Here is a 25,134-nt window from a genome sequence, read left to right on the forward strand (position 1 = left end):
CACTTAATCCCCACAACACCTTGTGGAGATACTCATTTTACAATGACGAAACTAAGAAATAAAGTTACATAAGGAATTTAAGTAAATTGCACAATCCTAGTAGCACGTTAAGAACATTGAAAAAAAAAAACTTTCTTTTTCAGTATTGTTGACACACAATGTTACATTATCTACAGGTATATAACTTAGCGATTTGACAAATTTATACTCTGTGCTATGTTCACCACAAGTATAGCTAGCATCTGTCCCAGTGCATCACTATTACAATATCATCGACTGTGTTTCTCATGCTGTGCCTTTTAGTCCCATGACTTATCCTGTAACTGAAAGCCTGTATCTCCCACTCCCCTTCACCCATTTTGCCCATCCCCTCACCCCAGAAAGTACTTTTCTATCAGACTCTAAATATACGTCAAAGTTAGAATTGTATAAGAAGCTTATTTATAAATAAAATTTTAAATGATGAAAACAGAAAAGGATTACTCCCTTTATGTCCAAGGAAACGCCCTTCTAAATGCCAAAGAGAGAGAAAGGGTGTAGGATGGGATAAAAATAACTTTTATGGAAATGTCCGGTGTAGATTGAGCACCTATATACATGATTTCCTTTAATTTTCAAAGCAACACTGACAGACAGATATTATCCTCATTTTATAAATGAGAAAACTGAAATATCAGAAAGGAGAAGTAATGTTTTTAAAGCCACCTAATTTGTCAGTGGTCTAATGGATGAGTTAGTCTGCAAAGATATCACACTAAACTCCTATGAACGCATCATCAATTTAATCCACCTGAAAGGACTCAACCAAATTATTCAGCATTCTTGCTCTGGTACATTTTCAAGTATCATTTATGGCTTTTCTTAACCCCATTTTATATAGGTTTTTGGGTTGGTTTTCTTCAACTCATCTTAGTTGAATGACTCACTTCATTGCAGATATCGATGAGTGTGCTTTAGGTGGACATGCCTGCCATGCTGGTCAGGACTGTGACAATACCATTGGATCCTATCGCTGTGTGGTCCGTTGTGGAATTGGCTTTCGAAGAACTTCTGATGGGCTGAGTTGCCAAGGTATAAAAATGGAATCCCTTGCTTTATCTTCATTATACTAAGAATTAAGACTCTCTGCCTTTTGAATCATTTAAAGGATACTCTGCTTTATAGATTGTGCTTCTTGATAAGATTTTAGATGTAATATTCCATGGCTATTTTAAATATTTGTAGCACAATAGTTTTGAATAATAACATTTGCCTATTATATTTGAGAGAAGAGATTATATAGCATGATCTAAGAGGCTCTATTTCATAAGACCCCACCACATAAGACTATCAGATATTTATTGCAGGATGTTTTTAATAGACTTTATTTTTTAGAGAAGTTTTAGATTTACAGAAAAATGGAGTGGAAGGTAGATTTCGCATATACTCCCCACCCCAACTCATGCATAGCACCCCCCACTATCAACATCCTGCCCTAGAGTAGCAAAATTTTTACCAAGGATGAACCCACATCAACACATCATTATGACCCAAAGTTCTTTATTTACATTAGGATTCACTCTTGGTGTTGTATACTCTATGGATTTTGACAAATAATAACATGTATCCTGTATCATAGTATCATAAGGAATAGTTTGCCCTAAAAATCCTCAATGCTTTGCCTATTCATCCCTCACTTCCCCCCAAGCCTCTGGCAAGCCACTGATCTTTTTTATTATCTCCACAGTATTATGTTTTCCAGAATATCATATGGTTGGAATCACATAGCATATAGCCTTTCCAAATTAACCTTTTTCACTTAATAATATGCATTTTAGTTTTATGTCTTTTCATGAGTTGATAGTTCTTTTCTTTTTAGTGTTGAATAATATTCCATTTTATTAATGTACTATAGTTTATTTATCCATACAGCTACTGAAGGACATCCTGGTGCTTCCAAGGTTTAACAATTATGAATAAAGCTGCTGTCAGGGTCTTTTCATAGAGACAGAAATAGCGGATACAAAACTGAATGCCTAACAATACTACAAAAGTGATTGAATTATGGTATGTCCATACCAGGAACCATTGTACGGCCATTATAGAGTGGAATGCAGTTCAACTATTAGGCTTAGAGGAATTTTCATGAGGTATTGTCGAGTAAAAACACCAAGATGTAGAAAACTATACATAACTTGTGTAGAAACGAAGCAATAACCAAAGATAAAGGAAATGGATTTATATTTTTAGAGTTATGCATTTGTACATACAAGAGACATGTTATTATTTATACTAGATTGTTAATGCAGGTTGACTTTGGTAGACAAGGAAGGTAAAAAAGATAAAGGAAGCCAAGCAGAAAAAAGAAGAAAAAAACTACACTAAGAAAGCATTTTTAAAGTATATGATGACTTTGTGCATTTATAGTAACATGCAGATTTTGAAAGATTAAAAGAGCTCATACACCTGAAACTAATATTACACAATATGTTAAGTAACTAAAACTTAAAAACTTTAAGAAGAAAAGAAATTTCAAAATAAAAAATATAAATAAAAGAGTTCAAATGGAAGACAAGTACAAAATAAAACATAGGCAATCTTGAGTTTGGGAATGTAAGGTGGGGATATGAAAAGCCTAAGTATGGTGATTGTTCCTTTGAAGGATTTGGGATAGAAAAACAGAGAAGTAGAAAGAAATTGAGATGCAGACAGACCTGAGAGAGGGATTATGGTAGGAGAGACTGGGTTATGTCCATAGGGGTATGGGAAAGATGACAGTAAGGAGGAAGAACTTTAAAAATGCACACAAGGAGGGAATGATGGATGGACCACAATCCTCATCTTGGTGAGGATGGAGGAGATGGCCTCAGAGCTCGAACACTCAAGCAGAGAAACTTTTCTTACATGGGAGAAGAGGTCTCTTTTCCTCTGGGACTAGAAGGAAGGAGAGGGGAAAAGGTACATAAAACAGGCAAATGCACACAAATTTGGGGGATTTGTGCCTGCACATTTTTTTTTTTTATTCTACTATGCCCCAGATGGCATTTGGGAAGATTAATTTGGTGATGACTGTGGACACTGACAAATGCCAAAGTTGCTGCTTTTAGTGGTAAAGACCTGCATTGGGCTGACAGCAGCAAATCTGGGGAAGGAAAGTCAATTGCAAAAGATACTGCAGAAGACTTTGACTCCCCCACCATCTTCAGTGTTCTAGTCTGTCAGCAACATTCCTAGAAACAGAAATGGGAGCCATCTGGTAAAATAAAGTAAGGAAGTGTTGCATCCACATAGTTTGGAGTCACTAGCAAATGTCTACCTTTGAGGAGTATTGAGAGATATGTTCTCCAGAAGTTAATCCTGTCAATTATCTAGCAGATCATATGAGAGCAATTGTATTAGATTTGAGAGCAATTGTATTGGATTCGTTTCAGGGAAGATCTTAAACATGATAATGATATCATTAAAATGTTTAACATTTGAAATAAATTAATCCAAGTTTCCTAATAGCATATAATGAAAGTTTTGTTTTATTTAACAGATATTAATGAATGTCAAGAATCCAGCCCCTGTCACCACCGCTGTTTCAATGCCATTGGAAGTTTTCACTGTGGATGTGAACCTGGGTATCAGCTCAAAGGCAGAAAATGTATAGGTATGAAAAGGGCTTTAAATTCAAAGCAATGACATCTTTGTAATTTCTAAAGATATTTGATCTAATCCCTTTGCTGTGTCCTGGGCTGAATTCATATGTAAGATACCTCCATCCGTCATGTACGCAACGCATGCATAAACAAAATGAAAGCAAATGCTATTTTTTACAGGTTTCATTTTCTGGCTACATAACCATTTTTTAACAGTTCCCTATTGTGTTTACTAATTTTTTTCACAGAAGCATAATATTTATGGTTACATCCATAAAGATATTTATTTGTTTGTTTTTCTAAAAGGAGGAACTCGTTGGTATGGCTACTAGCTATGTGAATTAATTTTTTTAATCATTCTGTTTTAAAATAGTGTTATTTACCCTCATGGATTTAAACACTTTAATCTTACACAGTGATTATGTAATCAACATCTTTCGCCTTAAAATCCAAAGGTATGATTTCTGTGGAAAAGAAATTTCTCAATCTTCATTACCTTTGTTCTTTTATCAAGATGTGAATGAATGCAGACAAAATGTATGCAGACCAGATCAACACTGCAAGAACACCCGTGGGGGCTATAAGTGCATTGATCTTTGTCCAAACGGAATGACCAAGGCAGAAAATGGAACCTGCATTGGTGAGTGTATGGCTGTTTCGATGACTGAGATATGTTTGCCACTGACCAGCCAAATAAGGCATCCATTTTTTAACTAATGATTAAGTAGGGGTGCCTCGGTGGCTCAGTTGGTTAAGCATCTGACTCTTGGTTTAGGCTCAGGCCATGATATGTCATGATCTCACGATTCGTGAGTTCAAGCCCCGCTTCAGGTTCTTTGCTGACAGCGTGGAGCCTGCTTGGGATCCTCTCTGTCCCTCTCTTTCTGCCCCTCCCTTGCTCATGCTCACTTTTTCTCACAGATTTTTTACTCTCAACTTCTAGTATGGTTGAGCTCTGGGGTCCCAGGCTCATAACTATACCAAGAAACGGAAGCTCCCCATGGAGACTCATTACCATTTTGAGCTCCCATCAATTACACATTTGGCTTACACAGTTTAATAGCCACATAAATTCATATTATCTCACATGTCTACTATGAAATTTAGTATATATGTTTAGAATTTCACAGGTGGTTAAGAAAAGCTTATACAGATTTGTTAAAAGTTCAAAACGTTTTATCTTAGGACTGAATATTCTTCAGTGTCAAGTCAATGACTAGACAATAAAATAAATTATGTTCTCTATTCTTTCTGCCTTAATTTGTAGAACTATAAGCGGCATCACTTACAAAATGAAACATTGCGTTCCTGCTCTCATGTCCTTACAGTCTACTTAATTAGAGTGACCAATTCCACTTTCCTCACCAAAAGAAAAAAAAAAATACTACAAGAGGGAATGAAATGCCTTAAAAGAGGTACAAATAAAATTGTAGAAGAATAGTTGGAAGAGTGATCATATCTGATATGAGATGTCATGGAAATGATCACATTTAAAGAGAGCCTTGAATGGAATGGTAATAGGTGGAGGTTGTGCAAAAAGGAAAGACAGTCCCTTATGAGGGAGAGAGAGCTGGACTTAAAGTAAACAGTTTAAAAATCATCCTTCCTTCCTATCTGACTTTGCACAAGTCTTAAGATTGCAAAGAAATTTGAGTGTAAGTTTCTCATTTTAAAAGTGAGACTTTAAAAAAATGTTCATGGCTCAGTCAGTTAAGCATCTGACTCTTGGTTTCAGCTCAGGTCATGATCTCACAGTTTCATGGGTTTGGGCCCCATGTCAGGCTCTGCGCTGACAGTGCAGAGCCTGCTTGGGATTCTCTCTCTCCCCCTCTCTCTCTCAAAATAAATAAATAAAACTTTAAAACAATAAAAGTTCAGGGGCACCTGGTCGGCTTAGTCGATTAAGCGTCCAACCCTTGATTTCAACTCAGGTCATGATCTAATAGTCCTAGTCCTGAGGTGGAGCCCCCATGTGGGGCTCCACACTGGGCATGGAGCCTGCTTAAGATTCTCTCTCCCTTGCCTTCTGCCCCTCCCCCCCCCTCTCTCTCTCTCTCACACACACACACACACACACACACACACAAAAGACTTTAAAAGAATTGTTAAGGGGCACCCAGATATCTCAGTCAGTTAAGCATCTGACTTTGGCTCCAGGTCATTATCTCATGGTTTGTGAGGTCAAGCCCCACATCTGGTTCTCTACTGTCAGTGCAGAACCCTCTTCGGATACCCTGTCCCTCTCTCTCTCTCTCTGCCCCTCACCCGCTCGCACTTGATCTCTCTCTCTCTCTCTCTCTCTCTCAAAAATAAACATTTAAAAATAACATAAATAAAAAGAATTGTTAAAAAAAAGTTTTCACTCTGAAATATTTATTTAAAAAGTTACAATATATCCTGATTTTTCTCAAAATAACATAACAGTGAGAGGAGGGTATAGATATAAATGAAGGAATACTGACCACTTGTTACTTGTTGAGGTACATGGGGGCTTAGTATACTTAAAAAAAAACTGGGGGTGGGGTTGGGCTATCAGATTTCAAAGACTTTCCAGCAGTATGGATATAGGTAAATATTTTTTAACTCCTAAGAATAGTAGCCAACTCAGAGCATCATGTGCAGTTATGTGTGATTTAAAGTATTTTTAAGAGTATTGACTCTTGGGGTGCCTGGGTGGCTCAGTCGGTTATGTGTCCAACTTCAGCTCAGGTCATGATCTCACAGTTTGTGGGTTCGAGCCCCGCATCAGGCTCTGTGCTGACAGCTCAGAGCCTGGAGCCTGCTTTGGATTCTGTGTCTCCCTCTCTCTCTGCCCCTCCCCAACTCACACTCTGTCTCTCTCTCAAAAATAAATAAACATTAAAAAAATTAATAAAAAAAAGACTATTGACTCTAATTATGTATAAGAGTAATCTGAGATGAACTGAGCCAAAAGATCAGAAGATTATTTAAGAACCTACAGCAAAGGGCTGCCTAGGTCAATAAGCATCTGGCTCTTGATTTCAGCTCAGGTCATGATCTCATGGTTTCGTGGGTTTGAGCCCCTTGTCAGGCTCTGCACTGGCAGTGCGGAGCCTGCTTGGGATTCTCTGTCTCCCCCTATCTCTGCCCCTCCCTGACTCACACTGTCTCTGTCTCTCTCAAAACAAATTAATACTTACAAAAAACAAAGCTACAGCAAAAATATAGCTAAGTGGAAATGGAAATGGAGATTTAAGGGGTTGACTGAAGGAAGTAGAATTACCCAATCTTGGAAACCGAGGGAGTTAGTTATAGATTAGTCTGGTTGACTGAGGAAAGAAGAATGCTGTTATCATAAAGAAGAGAGGAATGATAAGACACTGAGGACATGTGGAGTTTGAAGTACTGGTAAAGGATGGACATGGAGAGGACCAGCCAGCAGCTAGAAACATGGGGCTGTAGATAAGAAACAACATAGTACTATTGCTGTAAGTCTACATCCATGAGCTTACTAGAGTCACTAGTATAAATAAGACAGTCAGAGGTGGAGAACATAGAGAGAAAAGGGATAAAAAGCTGAAAGTAAAATTCTTGCCATAGTAGGGAGCAAGAGAAGGAAAAGGAACAACAAGGGGCAGAGTAGAACTTGAATCCCAGTCTCAGCTACATGGTGAGAAATGCAACCTTTGATAGTTCTAAAGAATGTTCATTTCAAATATAATGACGTTAGGTTTTGAAAGAGGATATGTTATTACTTTTTATTGTCTTATGTCTGTAGATATTGATGAATGTAAAGATGGGACCCATCAGTGCAGATATAACCAGATATGTGAGAATACAAGAGGCAGCTATCGCTGTGTGTGTCCCAGAGGTTTCCGGTCTCAAGGAGTTGGGAGACCCTGTATGGGTAAGTCAACAGGAACTCTTACTGAGTAATAAAGCTACTAACAGAATCACTTAGCCTTACCAACTGGATTAGGATCACTCTCTACCCTCAAAAGCTTTCTTGGGACAATTAGAAAATTTGTAAGTTAGTTTAAGTAATTAATAACATTTTTAATTACTTCTTAAAGATTCCATATTGAATGCAATTTACACTGACATTTAAAGTGATAATAATAGCCATTTACAGAGTGCTTACTATATGCTACACGTGTCAGAGTGAGGTTCCTTTGTAGTTATTGCGGCAACTTCACCATGAAGATTGTCTCTCTTTGGTTATCTCTCTATATACATTTTTTGCACAGATACATTCTATTTGAATATGAAGCGTACTTGAATGCAATATGAAGGTTTAGGCATGAGGAATTAAGATGTGAATATGCAATTTAAGTGAGTTGATAACTATTACTTTACCAGATATTTAGTGCCTACTATGTGCCCCTATGCTAAAAATCTCACTCAGTTCTCCCAGTGGCCTGTTTGTTTCCATCTTAGTTATGATTGAATATAAATAAGGCAGGTAACAGACAATAGAAGATATCTGTAAGAAGGTAACCATATGATTCTTTTTAATTAATGCACTTATAATCAAGAAACTGACCTATGAAATTATGTTCCTCTTGGAATATTTAAGTGCAAAAAAATTGTGTGGGCTTTAACTACTGGCTTCCTGTGGGCCATACTACACTTTTAAAATTGGTTGCCTTGGTTGTCTACGTAACAATTTTTTATAGCAAATTCTCCCATAAAGACTTTGTCCTGTCTTTATGCAGTCACTAGCATAGTACTTTGCACAGAGCAAATGTTGAAAGTAATACAATTACTAGAAACGTTTTTAAAATAAATGCTTGTTAATAGCAGAAGTACATAACATATCATTTTAGTCTTCTGTTTAGATATTGTAATTTAACATCTTGGATAGTCATAACAGTGACCTAGCAGAATGAAATATGTTTATTTGTTCATTAATTTGATCTGAAGTTGAATGTCAGGCATTGGACTGGGGAATAAACCAATGAAGAAGGTAGGGCCATTCCCTTAAAGAGTTTAAAAATGGTAATTTTAACTTTTGCCTACTAAAATAATTTTAAAGTAAAATATACTACTTTTATTCTGCTTATTCGTGTTACTTTCTTTCATGCCACTGTGGTAATGAATTAAAGAAGTTGGTTTTGTTCTCTGGTTTTCATTTGCTTTTCCAATTTACAGGAAAAGTTGGGAGGGTTTACTATGTGTTGACCCAAGAATAGGAAGAAAAGTAACTTTTTAAAAAATTTTTTATGGATTTGTGAATTTATATCTTATTAAGAAATAATTCTGTCTTAATCTCCTTTTTAAATTTTTATAAAAAAATGTGCTTGGCTTGATTATTAAATAATATTGATTCAAAAGAAACAAAAGAAAAATGTTAGTAGTTATATCAATATTACCACATCTGAAACTTGTAATTGTATGAAAGATTAAAGAATGTTACAACAAAATGCAAACTAGAAATGTGATTGAGTCCTTTCCTCCACCAACAGAATTAAGATCTGTGTTAACTTTGAACTCTAGTTTTTCTGGAAACACCACATTTTCCCATATGATCCTTTAGGTTTCTACTGTATATGTGAAGCAATCTTTAGGAAGAGCCTTAGAACCTTTCTGTATATTCCTAAATAAATGATGAACGCTTTCTCTAAAGTTCTCAACAATTGAGAAATTACTATATTTGTAGCTTTGGAGGGTAACGTAATGTCTTCAGTTTGTTTCAGAGACTGATTCTTTATTCCTGTGTTGTGTATGTATATGTGTTTTTTTTTTCTCTTTTTTATGTATCATGGCACACGAGCAGACATTAATGAATGTGAACAAGTGCCTAAGCCTTGTGCATATCAGTGCTCCAACACCCCCGGCAGCTTCAAGTGTATCTGTCCAACAGGTCAACATTTATTAGGGGACGGGAAATCTTGCGCCGGATTGGAAAGGCTGCCTAACTATGGCACCCAATACAATAGCTATAACCTTGCACGGTTCTCCCCTGTGAGAAACAACTATCAACCTCAACAGCATTACAGACAGTACTCACATCTCTACAGCTCCTACTCGGAGTATAGAAACAGCAGAACATCTCTCTCCAGGACTAGAAGGACTATTAGGAAAACTTGTCCTGAAGGCTCTGAGGCGAGCCGTGACACATGTGTAGGTAAATGTCAGCCATATTGCATTTCCTTTCTGTGGGCTCACGTATGGACCAGAGTCTAAGCATATGCACAGCACCTGTGGTATTTTGGGTGCAGTGAACTACATCTGATCTCAAATCTGGGATGACTCAAAGTTCCAACTATTACAACTATTACAAACTTTATTCAAGTAAATGATGCATTTACATGTGTGCATTCTGATGATTGTTTTATATTGGCAGTTTCTCTCTTTTGATCAACTCCTGAAAGTGTTGCTAAATTTAATGCTGTGTAGAAATAAATTTCAGTGACACCTAGAATATATTTTTTAAAAGAGAATATGCATATTGCCACATAATATAATACCATCAGTTTATGGCTATATCTGGTTGATGCCAAAGCAGTGGGTTAAAAGTGAAACTTTCAGCTACTCAGTCAACTGCTCGTTCTATGTGACAACCAACACTGTGTTGACTGTTGTCCCACACCCACCCCCATCCACCCCCGTGGAATTTCTCAGTTTGATTATTTTGTATATATGGAAGTCACTGAAAAGATAATGTGAGCCAGGACAAAACTACGTTGCTTTCATTGCTCTAAAATATGTGCTTTCAATATCTTTATCTAAACTCACAAGTCTACAGTTTAATTTCTTTGCAAAAGTAAAGTGTAATTTCCAACTCAAGAATTGAGACTTTGTTTTCAGTTAATTTGCAAACATTGCCATCTGTCATTCATTTAATTCAATTATCTGTGAGTGTCCACAGTTTGCATGCCATTGAACTATGTGCCAAGAGAAATTAGCAAACACAAATTAGCCCCACTATTTGTTAGATGACAAAAGAAAGCTAGGAAGAAAGGGAGGAGGGCGGTAAGAAAGAACTTTTGTTTCAATTTAAAGACCCCACAGGCCAACTTCATTTTCTTGCACTTTTCTTAAGTATTCTACACTTCACTTATTCTCTCCTAAATATACTTTCTGTTACACATTTCTTAAAACATTAAAAAATTGACTTCAATTTTTGCCATTTCTTTTTCTACTCTCCAAGCTCTGTTCCTACATCATTGTCTTCTCAGATGTGCTTTCTCAGTCACTCTTCTGTGGACCCACCTGGACCCTATGACCCTCTTGGATACTTAAACTTTAAACTTTTCTCTTTAAGTCCGGTTTTCTCCAGAACTTTTGTCTAGATGTCCTGATGTATCTGAAAGGTAATATGATGCACATGGAATCTTCTCCCTGTGATCAGTGTCCTAGAAAAAAGTAAAACTAAGGGCAGTGCTAGTGTCTTTTATTCCTTGAACTTCAAACATTAATGCATTCATTACCAATTCTCAACATTTAGTTTATATGCTCAAACACTACGTAATTACTGACCCTGTGGACTCCACAATCCTTGCAAGGATATCAAATACCACTCTCAGCTTGCTCCAAACCATTCTGAGTATTGGTAGTGTTTCATGCCCACAATTTTGACTTGACTCTTTGTTGGTGAGAACTTTTCACCATTTTTTTTGATTGACAGAATTAAAATTTGACATGTTGTCTTTCAAAGTTTCTTCCAAATAGTCATTCCCACTAAAAGGTTTCATCTCCAATTGTCATCCCACTCTCTGACTTCACCTTAGAGAAGCTCTTCTTCTCTTCTACCTTTACCTTCCTGTCCAACACCCTTGTTTATGGTGTGCCACATGAATTAAACTACACCCCCACACCATACTCCATCTAGTTGATTTCTTTTAAGTCATCTGAAGGTCCCAGTCATTTTAAGAAGGCATCTCTGATTACATCCTCCATTTTTTCATCATTATCTAAGCCCTGCAGTTTCATAGTAGAGTCTCATAAATGTTTTCTTTCTTTTTTTTCCTTTTTTTAAAATGTTTTTATTTATTTTTGAGACAGAGACAGAGCATGAGCAGGGGAGGTGCAGAGAGAGAAGGAGACACAGAATCCAAAGCAGGCTCCAGGCTCTGAGCTGGCAGCACAGAGCCCGACATGGGGCTCAATTCACGGACTGTGAGATCATGACCTGAGCTGAAGTCAGACGCTTAACCGACTGAGCCACCCAGGCGCCCCTCATAAATGTTTTCTGTGTCTTTGTGTTTATATTACACTAATATTATATTTATAAGAATTATCTTCCCCAAACCATTGGCTGTTTGAGGCAGCTACTATTTCAGAGAACCATTCATGGAGAATTTGAAGTAAACTTCCAAAACTCATCAATTACTGGATGTTTAAGTTTTGTTTGGGGGCAGTTAATAGACATTTAGAACTATTTCTTAAAATAGGATGAGTATTTTATAGTGTTCATACTAATAAAGAAATTTACGCTAAGATTGCAGACAGCTTTGGAATTATGTTACGAGCAAGCTGCAATTAACACCAAATGCCTTTAATTAACCATCTGGGATATGTCTATCTTACAGAAGATTCAAATTAACACTATGCAATCTTGTTTGACTTGGGCTAAAAGTTAGCTTTTTGAGGGAATGATTCCAAAGCTTAACAGGAGAAATGAACACTGCGCTGCCTCTGAATGCAGAAATTACACTTGGGGCCACTTTAAAATTCATACTCTGGCAAGAGCGATATTGACTTCTTGGATTTCCTCATCGTTTACATTTCTGTGATTATTTTAGGTTGAAGCAGATTATAAAGGGAAAAAGTAAAAATAACTCACACAAGTTGTGGAATAAATGCTTTGGTTAACTAAAATGGGGCAAAACCATTAACAACTATTTGATGAGTGTTTATCGTTAACAGATTTTGAATCATTGCAGTTACATTCTGAGCATATGTGAAACATGTACAATGAACACATCCCTTTGCTCTGTGTCACCTCCCAGTTTTCATCTCCTCTTTACTTCCACCCGACAGCACTCCTGCTGCCATTTCACATCATGTTCTCTCTTCATTCTTCCACTGGTTGGTGCAACTATGAAAAATTCTAACATTAAGCAAAACACAGTTGCGATAAGGAATCTGAGGCCTCCCAAATAACATCTCCTATCCTGAAAGCAAATAGCAATTAATTTTTATCACCCATTCTCACTCTCCTTTTTATTGCTGCTTTCTTGGCTTTGTTTAATAATAGCAGATAAGTAGTTGTTTAATATAAAATGCTTTCCCTTTATTGTCGTATATGAACCTTCCAACAAATCTGCATCAGTGATTACTTTTGACAAAAGAATTGACTGAAGTTTTGAGGAGTAAAGTGGGCTCAAGGTGTCATAGCAACCATAGATATGTAGTTGCCATTAGTACTTTATAATTGCATGAAGTGTGATGAATATGCTTATCACAAAATTAACACTTCCACTTGCTATCTCTATACGGGAAAGTGACGCATGGATGTTGGGGGCAGGTGCAGGGAGAGACAGGAGACTAAAGTTTAAATAAAAACAAACATTCCTTGTTCTAGTTAACACCAATAGAAAATTCGTCTTTTAAGTAAACCCTAGTATAAAGGGTATAAAGGGTATACTTTACGTACTTTATAAAGAGTATGAAGGGTATAAAGACCTAGTATAAAGTCAAGACTTTAGTACTTTGGTGGTTTAGGATCTTGTACAAATCTGTTTCATCTGCCATTCCTAATATAGAAATATAGAAATTGGCCAGTTTGGGGCTTCAGCTCATATATACTTACACACAGAAGAGATGTTCATATTTTATGAAATAGTACAATTGATATTGGACTCCATTAAAAACAGATCCTGATATAAAACAGCTCTGAGCATGTTAAATCCCATGAGTTGTAAAAAATAGAAGTTTTTCTATTGTATATCCACAACTTGTGTATAATTGGTTCTGTCAAGTTTCTGCCTTTGTTATGCATGGTTGTACACCCTGCTTTCTTTCTGCGTAGATATTGATGAATGTGAAAACCGAGACACTTGCCAGCACGAATGTAAAAATACCTTTGGAAGCTATCAGTGTATCTGTCCACCTGGCTATCAGCTTACGCTCAATGGAAAGACCTGTCAAGGTAAGAAAAAGTTGGGCTGTTCATTGCTGCGACTTGACTTAGAGCCGGTGTAGGAGAGTGTGAGAAAATAATGTTTTCTTTCTTTTTTTTTTTTAAATATTCTCCTAGTTGCTTCCTCTTCCTTCTCATTCCCCTTGGTCATATTTATTTTTAAACATTGCCTTTGCAAGTAGGAGAACCAGTAAGAGAGCAAGTAGGCAAAGGAAAATTGTTGAGAATCAGTACTGGTTCAGTCTTATAGAAGGAGCAAGAATGCCTAAACCAGTTCATGTTATATATTTTTAAAAATAAGTGGAAATAAACCTCTTCAAATGTCTTTTCAAAGTTCAGCCAAGATGGAAGAGGAAATAGGAAGAGACCTTGATAAATTTTACTCCAGTATTAGGCACTATTTTTTGTCTTGGCAAACAGTGGGTGGTCAACTAAGCAATCTATTCTTTGAGTCTACAAATGATGTGGCACAATCATGAACTGGCAGTGCAGAATGCAAAAGGTGCATCTGCAAATGAATAAAATAATCTCTTCCCTTTAATATCTTAGTCCAATGGAAACAGACATGTTAATAAAAACATAATATACAGGGTTATAGGTACTATAACGGAGTTTGGGACAATGTGTAGTGATGGTAGAAAGGAAAAAAAAACTATCAATCTCAATATTACCCTCTTTACACAAAAATATGTAAAGCATTTTGCTTTAATGAGATATATTATGTTGCAATGCAAACTTAGATCAAAAAGAAATAAGAACCTACGTCAAGAAACCCCCTCAATTTTGTGGACAAAATCAGAAGTAGTATATAGGTCTTAACAAGCCTCTGAATTATATTAATTTCTGTTATATACAAACTGTATCCTTTGCTAAAGTACAACAAATAAAATCTCCAAAGGAGTGCTTATCAGTACCAGTCAAATTTAGATTACATTTTCCCTCTGTGTGAGATTCACAAGACTTGCTAGGATTTCAAGTCACGGAAAGTGTGTTCCAGGAAACAAGAGCTGGATGTATGATGGGGCCACCTCAGTTCCATGAGCTCTAACCCCTCCCTCACCCATTCACCCATTCCCTCCCTGATATCCCCCACTGGATCATGTAGACTGGAAAAGGAAAGTGAACACCGTAATAACCTTCGCTCCCAGCCATCTGTCACAAACATTTATTTAAAACCCTATGCAGAACTTTCTACTGAGGTTTGAAGTACGAGAATAATATATTACATTATAGCCATGTTTTTCCAAAGTATTAACTCATTTTAACCAACAGTACAGATATGTCAAGGGCAATAATTTGTACCCATTCCACAGATAATAAATTCTCAGAGTGATTACATGAGCATTAATATCCTAGAATAATCAAGAACAAGGGTAGGACTTGATCACAGATCTCATAATGTCTAGAATGGGCCTTTGTCTCTCCTATGATGCTTTGAATACCAGGGTCATTGTACTGTAGCATCAGGGTAAGGTGAGAGCATTTACAACTGTCCGTGTTTTATAACCCTCCCCAGGTTGTCACCCCAAGAACCTCTGAAGAAGTGGCAATGCCCAACATTAACACTGCACTTCCTGTGAGTGTGCCAGGCACCAAGGAAGGAAGCAGAGTAGATACGAAAGCATTTGGAATAACCAACCAAATTACAAAACCTGTTAGCCAGATTTTTAAGTGTTATATTGTATCATATTCTCATGAGAGAATTTTTCTTTTTTTCTAAATTATGGCAGTTTGTTCTTTAAATGCCCTCACCACTCATTCAGTTCAAAACATTTTTCAACTTTCAGTTGTGCTTCAGAGAGTGGAAAATAATGGGAACAAATCAGAAACAGGTGTCACTTGAAATGTTTGTGATTTAAATGGGTTACATATTTTTGTGGTTTTAAAAAAGACTTGAGAGAAAACAATTACATTTTTTAAAGCAGTCTTTAATCTGAAGAATAACTTAGAGTCTTGTTATAGCTTTAGAAAGTGTTTCAGGCATTTATGAGAGAAAAAAGGTTGATAGTCACATGTGCATTCTTGAAGCTTTATACATTAGTGATAAAACTGTGAGTGATAAAAAGGAAATTAAAGTGAATCTGACATTACACAAGGACAGAGACGCTAGTCAAAAGTGGAAGTCACCAGACTACAAAATGAAAAACAAAAAACATGACTGATAATGATTTGCCCAAGAAGCAGAGAGGAGAAACTAAAAGATCTTTCTGCTAATTTTAAGCCCCACTAATCTAATTTTAAACGTTTAGAAACACTTTATTGGCATTGCATTTGAAATTAGTGTTCTAATTTATCCAAGTTTTTTTTTAATTTTTTTAATGTTTATTTACTTTTGAGAGAGAGACAGAGTGTGAGTGAGGGAGGAGCAGAGAGAGAGGGAGACTCAGAATCTGAAGCAGGCTCCAGGCCCTGAGCTGTCAGCAGAAAGCCCCATGCGGGGCTTGAACTCATGACCCCACGAGATCATGACCTGAGCTAAAGTCAGATGCTTACTGAATGAGCCACCCAGGCGCCCCTAATTTATCCGTTTTTAAAAAGGAATCCGTAATATTATCAAGAATCTAAATTATTCTTTCTATAAGACAAATGTTTCAAGTATGTTTATCTTAAATTATTGTTTGATGTATCCAGAAGCACTTGGTTAAATGCATTCATATGTCCTAAAGCTATTAATATTAAATTTTTCAGTTCATCTTGTATTCTTTTCTTGTAGAATATTTATGTTATAAAATCCCTATCCTTTAATTTCTATCATAGTAATTTTCGTGTAATATTTAATAAAAACCAGACATCATCACATTGTCAGCTAACAGAAGACAGCACGATTGCTCCATCTTTTCTGGCTTCTCTTTTTAAGACCAGGCAGTAGAATAAATGAACAGAGCAAGCAGAGTGAATGCCTGTAGGGTGTTTAAGCCTGAGGAGATGGCTGTAGACAAAAGACAAAGAAAAGCCACCTGCCCAGAAGCCAAAATACTAAAGAAAGCTTGTCAATGGGAAGTGTGCACTCTGGAGCTAAGGGTGAACACTTTGAATATTAGATTTTGTTTATTTTTATAAATTCACATTCAGCCATTGGAAATCTGTGATAAGATAACTGCTCTTATTATGCATATAGACATGTAACCAGATTCTGGACTCCAGGCTGCCATTTCCATGGGCCCCTGTAGCCCACTGGCCTCCATATGTCTGCAAGAATTCACCATAAAAATTAGAGCTAAAATTAAATTTGGTGGTTGAGTGTGAAGTGAATGTTTTTTGTGAGAAAAAAGAAGATAAGGCTAATTGAATTTCTTTCACATTTTCCTAAAGGGCCTTTTACTTCATTCTTAGATAATCTCATTTTCCCAAGGAGATAACACCCTTCTGATAGATAAAATCATAATTAGAAATTGGTTCAGAGACAATAGGCAAGATTTCAGTGTAATAAAAATTTGTTTCATTCTGCCTTCTATTCCTGTAGGAAAACTAGTCCTAGAAAGCACATTATGTTTAATATCAGCACATCTAAGTAACTACAAAGTCAAGTAAGTGATTTATTCCATATCACTATAGCTTAACATCTTTTTACTTTGTGAAAACTATTAGCAAGTTTAAAGGAAATAATTATACTGTCATTTCCTATAAAACAGAATATACTTGAAACCAAATCTAAAGTGCTCATTTTTGAGACAGAAATACAAATAGTTAATAATTCAGAAATAAAATTTAACATTTATTGTCCATGGTTAAAATACTATCTCTTGGGGTGCCTGGGTGGCTCAGTCGGTTAAGCGTCTGACTTCGGCTCAGGTCACGATCTCGCGGTATGTGGGTTCGAGCCCCGTGTCGGGCTCTGTGCTGACTGCTCAGAGCCCGGAGCCTGTTTCAGATTCTGTGTCCCCTCTCTCTCTGACCCTCCCCCATTCATGCTCTGTCTCTCTCTGTCTCAAAAGTAAATAAACGTTAAAAAAAAATTAAAAACAAAAAAAAATAATAATAAAATACTATGTCTTGGAATTTCTTCTCTCCTTTCTCTTTTTTTATAGCAGTATTTCAAGTTATTTGAGGGTTCACAAAAGAACTTACAACTTTAAGCCAAGTCCCACATACATACCATTATGCAGATACCAAGTCACTTACTACCATGAAATGATATAATAGTTTCACGTGCACATTGGTGTTGGCACCAATTCCATGATAGAAGTGGTTTTAACCTTTAGGTCCTACCTCTGCAGAGAACTGATTTGGTTCCAATTAATTGTAATTGTTTCCTCTGTACATCAAGATCTATGTTTATTCAAATACTAAATAAGGAGGTGTGTTCCAGGTGCCTATATACAGCCAATTGACTTAAGACTTTATCTAAAATAAGTAGTCTTCAAATTTTTTGCTTGCCTGCTGCAAAAAGAAATCTGAAAACCTTATACGTGTGTCATTCATAATTTTTAAAACTGACCTCTAAAGTTTCATATCATATTTAAATTGTTATAAAGGGTGTGAATTCTGGCTTTGTTGTTTGATGTAAATGTGCCTTAAATATATTTTCCTCAGTACTTTGGAGCTGTTGATTTAACCCAGTTAATGGGGAATAACCACTATATAATTTAGAAGTCTATAGTCATTGTTAAACCAACCAACTTGACTGTCAGAAAAAATCTAAGGTCATTTTTGCTGTTCAAGTAGAAGTGTTAAGTAGGTGTTCCCATGACAACCAGCTCACTTCTGAAATCTGACTTAAAATAGAGAGCTAAGACCATTGGTTTATAGCAATGGTGAAATAAGGCCTGCCACCATCAATATGAATAACCAGTTTTTCTCACCCTGAATATGTGCTTTGAGTCATCTTACACTTGGGTATCATAAAAAGACTAAGGATTAGTGAAAACCTTTCTTTTGTAAAGCAGAAGAAGGATATAAAATGGGAATGGGGACAGGAGAACTCCAGGCCACAGGAAGTTCTTGGGCAGAGTGCTTTTAGGAAAGAGAACATAAGGGAAATGTGTTTCTGGATGGAAACTGATTCCCCGAAGTATTTGCCTGCTGTCCCGCTGCTGAAGAGCTTCCACCCACCACCAGGGGAATGCAGGTACCACAGCTGGAGATGAGTGCCCTAAAATATGTTTAACTTGAGGACCTCAAAATCCCTAAAAAACTTTGTAGAACTCTATGGATGCTCCTTCCAGAAAATCCATCAATCTCAATGTTGCACTCACTGTCTGTCTGACTCTGTCCATCTGTCTGTTTCTCTCTCACACAGATACATACACTCACACAGGCACACACAAAAAGATTTTCATTCATAAATCCCCTGATGCTTGAATATGGACCCTAAGTTAAAAATCATGGCTCAAAAACATTTATTTTCAGAAAGCTCAAAAAAGGTTTCCTTTAGCTCCATCTTGATTTTTTTTTTTTTTAATTTTTTAATGTTTAGTTTTGAGAGAGAGAGAGAGAGAAAGACAGAGCATGAGCAGGGGAGAGCAGACAGAGAGGGAAACACAGACTCTGAAGCAGGCTGGAGGCTCTGAGTGGCCTGCATGGAGCCTGACCTGGGGCTCAAACTCACAAACCATGAGATCATGACCTGAGCCAAAGTCGGATGCTTAACCAACTAAGCCACACAGGCACCCCTTGATCTCTCTTAATTATAGTGATTTAAGGGTTTTTATTTACCAACTTGGTATAGAAAGCAACAAAATAAACAGCATTTCGTTTGCATGTTTTCCCATTACCCTAGGGAGAGCTATTACCATAGAGAGTGCACCCCACCCGCATAACACCTGAGGATGGATTCTCCACAGTTCAGATTTGATTAAACTTGGATTATGGTTCTTGGGTCATTCATTTGATCCTGGTTTTGGTTTTTTTTTCTAAATTCTCTCTCTCTCCACAAGATCTGACTAACCTCTACAATCTCCCCTGAATTTATCACTTGACTACTTTAATGTCCACTACCCTACCTCCCACTCGATATTTTGAACTTCTAAAACAAAATACCAGGAAGGATCACTCACATTATAAAGAGATTCTTCACTTCACAGGAAGGTTCACAAGTGTCCTTTAAATTTTTAGCTTGTTTTTCATGAATTTAAAGTATTAGTTGCTTTAAAAAACTCAAATGCAGTCTGTTTCCCAAATGATAGCTTAATAGTTTCCCTTCTACTTTTATAGCTTTTATTTTTCAATGGCCTTTCACATATGTTACAAAAAATATGTATGTCCCCAAAGCAGTATGGGTAATAGAACAGCCAGTATCAGGATTCCCCACTTTATGGTTGAAAAAGCCTAGGTATTCCCCACTATGTGGTTGAAAAAACTTAGGGATGAATTCATTCATGGGGAGAAGGAGGTTAGCCCTCACCATTTCGGTCACATAGCCACAACCCCTGCTCTGATGGCCAGCTCTGACCCAAGTTACTGATACTGTGTGTTCCTTGTGATGTTTGCTAGATGTCGATGAGTGTCTGGAGCAGAGTGTGCGCTGTGGGCCAAATCGCATGTGCTTCAACATGAGAGGAAGCTACCAGTGCATCGATACCCCCTGTCCACCCAACTACCAACGGGATCCTGTTTCAGGGTACGTCTTGCCTCCTCTTCACAGAAATACTTTTCTTTTAAGTTCGTTTACTTACTTTGAGAGAGAGAGAACACAAGCCGGGGAGGAACAGAGAGAGAGGGAGAGAGAGAGAATCTCAAGCAGGCTCTGCACGGTCAGCGCAGAGCCCAAAGCGGGGCTCGAACTCACAAACCGTGAGATCATGACCTGAGCCGAAATCAAGAGTCGGACGCTCAACTGACTGATCCACCCAGACTCCCCAGTCTCAGGAATACTTTTGAAAAGCTTTCTCTCCTCAACCAACAAGCCCTGTCTGTAGGCATATGTAATTCACGCCAAGTCAATAAGCCCAAGGGTATATGGAGTTACAGTGAATGGGTATGAAATGAGCTCATCCTGCAGCAGCCACTGTAGCCTAAACTATCACTTTTGTCTGCCAAGCTTTTCCCGGACTGTCTCCACAGTATGTAATCCGCCATGCTGCATCTAGAATTCTGCCTCAGCAGTGAGAGTTTTATGGGGTGATGGAACCTGACTTTGAAATTTTCTAGTTTCCGTTCGTGTTGCCTCAGGGTTTTAAGGGCTCTCAGCACTTAAAGCATTCCAAGAAGTACCTTGGCTGTAATTATGTTGACTCACTGTGACTCCATGAGAGAATGGTGATGAGCAAGGATGAGTCAATAGTCTGCCCATTCATATATTGTCTTGCTTACATTTCCTGCTGTCTGAAACAGTATCTTTTCTGAGTTCCAAAAAAACTACTCTTCTGTTTTCTCCCACCTTTTACAGAAATGTCATACTCTGTTCAGGTACCAAGTCAATGGGGTGCTTGAAAACAGAGGTAGTGGTAGTCATGAATAAGACCCATTAAGAAGGTGGTTCTGAAGCCAAATGCTGGTTGGAGCTCACACTTTGTTTTTCCTCTCAACAGTGACTACCAAGTTACTGTAACAGGACCAAGTGTGGACTGCCCACAATCCACTGAAAACCTATTCATAATTGTTGGGGGGGGGGTGAGGAATAGGAAAGTGAGGGAGAAAATTAAAAATATTGACTTGGGAAACATCTAAAAATACTATGACTGAAGAATCCATATCTTCAGAAAATAGTCCTTTGTGCATTGTTTTTAAATTTTACTCTCGGGGCGCCTGGGTGGCTCAGTCGGTTGAGCGGCCGACTTCGGCTCAGGTCACGATCTTGCGGTCCGTGAGTTCGAGCCCCGCGTCGGGCTCTGTGTTGAAAGCTCAGAGCCTGGAGCCTGTTTCAGATTCTGTGTCTCCCTCTCTCTGACCCTCCCCCATTCATGCTCTGTCTCTCTCTCTGTCTCAAAAATAAATAAACGTTAAAATAAATAAATAAATAAATAAATTTTACTCTCCATTACCAGTGATTTCTGGCAGACAAAAGTCATGATGCCTCAAAAACAGCCAGTGTGGGCTCTGAAAAAAGAAAACGTAGTATTTGTAATCTAAAATAATGTGGAAAACAAATACAAAAGGAAGTGCTTCCCCCCCCACCACGAATCTTAGTTGACCTTTCATTATTTTTAGAAAAATTAACCAAATATTAATATATTCTATTTCAGCTTTCAGTCTTGGGATAAATGTTACAATTTAAAAATAGCTTGTGTTCCTTTCATTAAAAAGTACTTGTTTCCAGTATATGTACATAAGATGCTTCTATTTCCAAAATTGACTTTCTATTTTAAAGACACTCTTGTGGTACTCATACTTACTTCAGTGGTTCAAAAACTTCTGATTTTAATGAAACTGAGAGATAGATATTTGACTCTAGACCAGCATGCTCTCACAGACATCTGGCATCTGGTTTGAGTTAGTGACCGAGAACATGGGGTGGCCTATTGCTCTTGCAGTCAGACTGTCTACTCCCTTTAATGCCTAAAAGTTGTCATGGATCCTGGTCAGCTGCCTCATGCCCTCTCCTGCTTCCAAGCCAGATAACTATATGCATTTCATGCGTTTGTCGTCCTTAGGTTCTGCCTCAAGAACTGTCCACCCAATGATTTGGAATGTGCCTTGAGCCCATATGCCTTGGATTACAAACTTGTCTCACTCCCATTTGGAATAGCTGCCAATCAAGATTTAATCCGGCTGGTTGCATACACGCAGGATGGAGTGATGCATCCCAGGACAACTTTCCTCATGGTAGATGTGGAACAGACTGTTCCTTTTGCCTTAAGGGACGAAAACCTGAAAGGAGTGGTGTATACAACACGACCTTTGCGAGAACCAGAGACCTACCGCATGAGGGTTCGAGCCTCATCCTACAGTGCCAATGGGACCATTGAATATCAGACCACATTCATAGTATATATAGCTGTGTCTGCCTATCCATACTAAGAAGTCCTCCAGAGCCTAATCCAATATTTAAACTGCATTAATCATGGGTATCAAGTCCCCTTCCAGATTACCATCTCCTGAACAGTTGCAATCTTGGCAACTTGAAAATGGTGCTATGCTCTGTTTTGTGTGCCTTCCTTGGTGTCACTGAGGTATTTTCATGAACCCACCATGGTCATTTCTTTTGGTAAAGTCTAGAAAAGTCCCTTATTATTTTCTTTATTTATTACACTGGAACAGTTACTTTCCAAAGATTATTCTGAACATCTTAGAAGGACATATCAGTGATGTTTTCTTGTAGTATAAGAGCTAAGATAGTTTTCCTTAAAAAAAAAATGAAAACAAAAATAACTCATTCAAAGCCAATGGATTTTTGAGCATTTTAGAATAATAAAACTGGCTGCTATGTATTTGATCAAAGCTTATTAAGTAACTTATGAAGATGCTTTTTTTAAGTATTCATACTTTATAATGGGATTTATACACCTATTTACACTTTAAGGGAAAAAGAAACACCACTCATTTGAGAAATATAGTACAACTTCTAGAATGTTTTTTTGATACCAAATGGTGTTCACGTGGATTGAACATCCAAAAGAAGGATATTATTTTCAGTGGTTTTGTGAAATGAGATGGACCACTTATAATAAAAAAATATTATTTGGTCCTCAGATGATTGTTCATGGCATGGATCTTTGCCCTAGCCTTTTGATATAACCTTCCTTTCAGTTAGCTCTATAACTTTTACATTCCAGTATTTTATTTTCCTGTCAATTGGAAACAATTTTTACAAATACCAATGGGACAGTTTCCTCTGTTTTTCTTGAAAATCTTGTATGTTCAAATTAGCATAAATGTTGAACGTCAATACACTGTACATGGTGGTAACAGACTCTGGAAGCAATTCTCAAGATGTATTCTATTTTTATGAAATGTATATATATATTACCTTGGTGTATTTTCTATATAATATCTTGATGGACTCTTTTATAAAATTATTTTATAAAGCAAAAAACAATGTTACAGTAAAACCAGCCTAAATAAAATTTTCACATCCCTTTTCTTAACCTTTTTGAAAACTTAGTTTGTTTCCTTACATCTATATAAACCGTTAAAGTTTATAGTCACATATGCACACACCTCTGTGTGTGTGTCAGACATAGCCAGACTGAAACAGACTTTAAATGGATTCTCTGAATTGGATATGCATTAACTTTAATTCTGTGATATCATCAGACTTAATGGTATTAATAACCCATATCAAGTGGTAAAGTGGACTCTGGTTGTTAATGGGATATGGTGCCAAAATTGTGTGTAACTTATCGCCAATAGACACTTCTAACCAAGGGACTATGGAAGACATGGCCTTGAACAATCAAATATTTACTCCTATAAATGGTTTAGTGAAAACGGAGACTAGTTGATGGGTTGGTTACTTGTAAGTGCACTGGAAAATATGGAGAAAGAAAATAATGAGTTTAGGGCTTTAAATTCTCAACTAAAGTTCTGCAAAAAGTATATAAAGTTGAATGATGATCTGAAAGAAACCCTTATCTCTTAGAACTGCAGAGCCAAGTTTTCTAAAAACCAGACCAAAGGTCCAATTCTGGCAGTAGCTGGATTACAATACAAATTTAATTCCTACTCTCACACTTTCTCTTGTGTTAAAGCAGTGATTAAAAAGGAACTGTGACCCCCAAATTTGAGAGCGAGTCAAATGAGCAGATTTTGATGAAGCTGGAATCCCTGAATTCCAAATCTGATGTGTTTTCTATGCCAACAGAAACATCTCTTCCTCTCTGTCTAGGAAGTTAGTCTTCTTTGTCTAAACAACCTATAACAGTCTCTCCTGAAACCCTTGCAAAAGACTCTAAGCCTTCTCAGGACCAACCCTTATCACCTTTCATTGTTTGTAGACCTACAACCATTTATGTCTTTACAATTCAATAACAAAACCAAAAAAAAAAAAAAAAAATGAAGCTTGTTTTTTGAGTGGGTTTTTTTTTTTTTGTAATTCATATTTACTATATTTTTTAAAGTAACCACTGCAACAGATTTTTTTTAAACCTGGTCCTTCCCACGATCAGTGTTTCTTCTATTTTCACTTATTGGCATGCTGTCCTTTCCAACTCCACGTACTCTACTCTAACCCAGCTGCCAAGCTCTGTTTGATGCCAAATCATCCATCCAGTCTTCCCCGATCCTTTAAACAAAAGACCCAAAAGACCCCTCTTCTGCACCTAAACTCACATACTTTCTATGTACCTCTATTATGTCACTTGTAACCTTGTATTTCGTATTATGGTTGCTTAGCATGTGCGTTCTCTTGCCTACTAGACAGCAGTAGGAGGCAACCTTCAGAATGGGAGAAGATATTTCCAAATGACATATAAGATAAAGGGTTAGTATCCAATATATATATATACTTATCAAACTCAACACCCCAAAATAGAAATAATCCAGTTAAGAAATGGGCAAAAGACATGAATGCACATTTTTCCAAAGAAGACATCCAGCTGGCTAACAGATACATGAAAATATGCTCAACATCAGTCATTATCAGGGAAA

At 37.1% G+C, this 25,134-nt stretch overlaps 1 protein-coding gene across 4 annotated transcripts in view; it reads left to right on the forward strand.

The window, feature by feature from the left end:
- HMCN1 (hemicentin 1) overlaps positions 1–23,633 on the forward strand; it is a 492,563-nt gene extending 468,930 nt beyond the window's left edge. For 3 of the 4 annotated variants that reach the window (XM_040446605.1, XM_040446604.1, XM_040446607.1), the window contains 8 exons: positions 937–1,071; positions 3,518–3,631; positions 4,135–4,260; positions 7,360–7,488; positions 9,358–9,708; positions 13,558–13,677; positions 20,101–20,227; positions 22,200–23,633. In XM_040446605.1, the coding sequence (XP_040302539.1) occupies positions 937–1,071; positions 3,518–3,631; positions 4,135–4,260; positions 7,360–7,488; positions 9,358–9,708; positions 13,558–13,677; positions 20,101–20,227; positions 22,200–22,566 (1,469 nt within the window). In that variant the 3' untranslated portion in view covers positions 22,567–23,633. The remainder of the gene's footprint in view (positions 1–936; positions 1,072–3,517; positions 3,632–4,134; positions 4,261–7,359; positions 7,489–9,357; positions 9,709–13,557; positions 13,678–20,100; positions 20,228–22,199) is intronic. The other variant, XM_040446606.1, reaches the window with a different exon arrangement.
- Positions 23,634–25,134: the final 1,501 nt, after the last annotated feature.

Source organism: Herpailurus yagouaroundi, unplaced genomic scaffold, assembly GCF_014898765.1.
Source record: "Herpailurus yagouaroundi ecotype Mexico unplaced genomic scaffold, PumYag 195, whole genome shotgun sequence".
Taxonomy (NCBI): domain Eukaryota; kingdom Metazoa; phylum Chordata; class Mammalia; order Carnivora; family Felidae; genus Herpailurus; species Herpailurus yagouaroundi.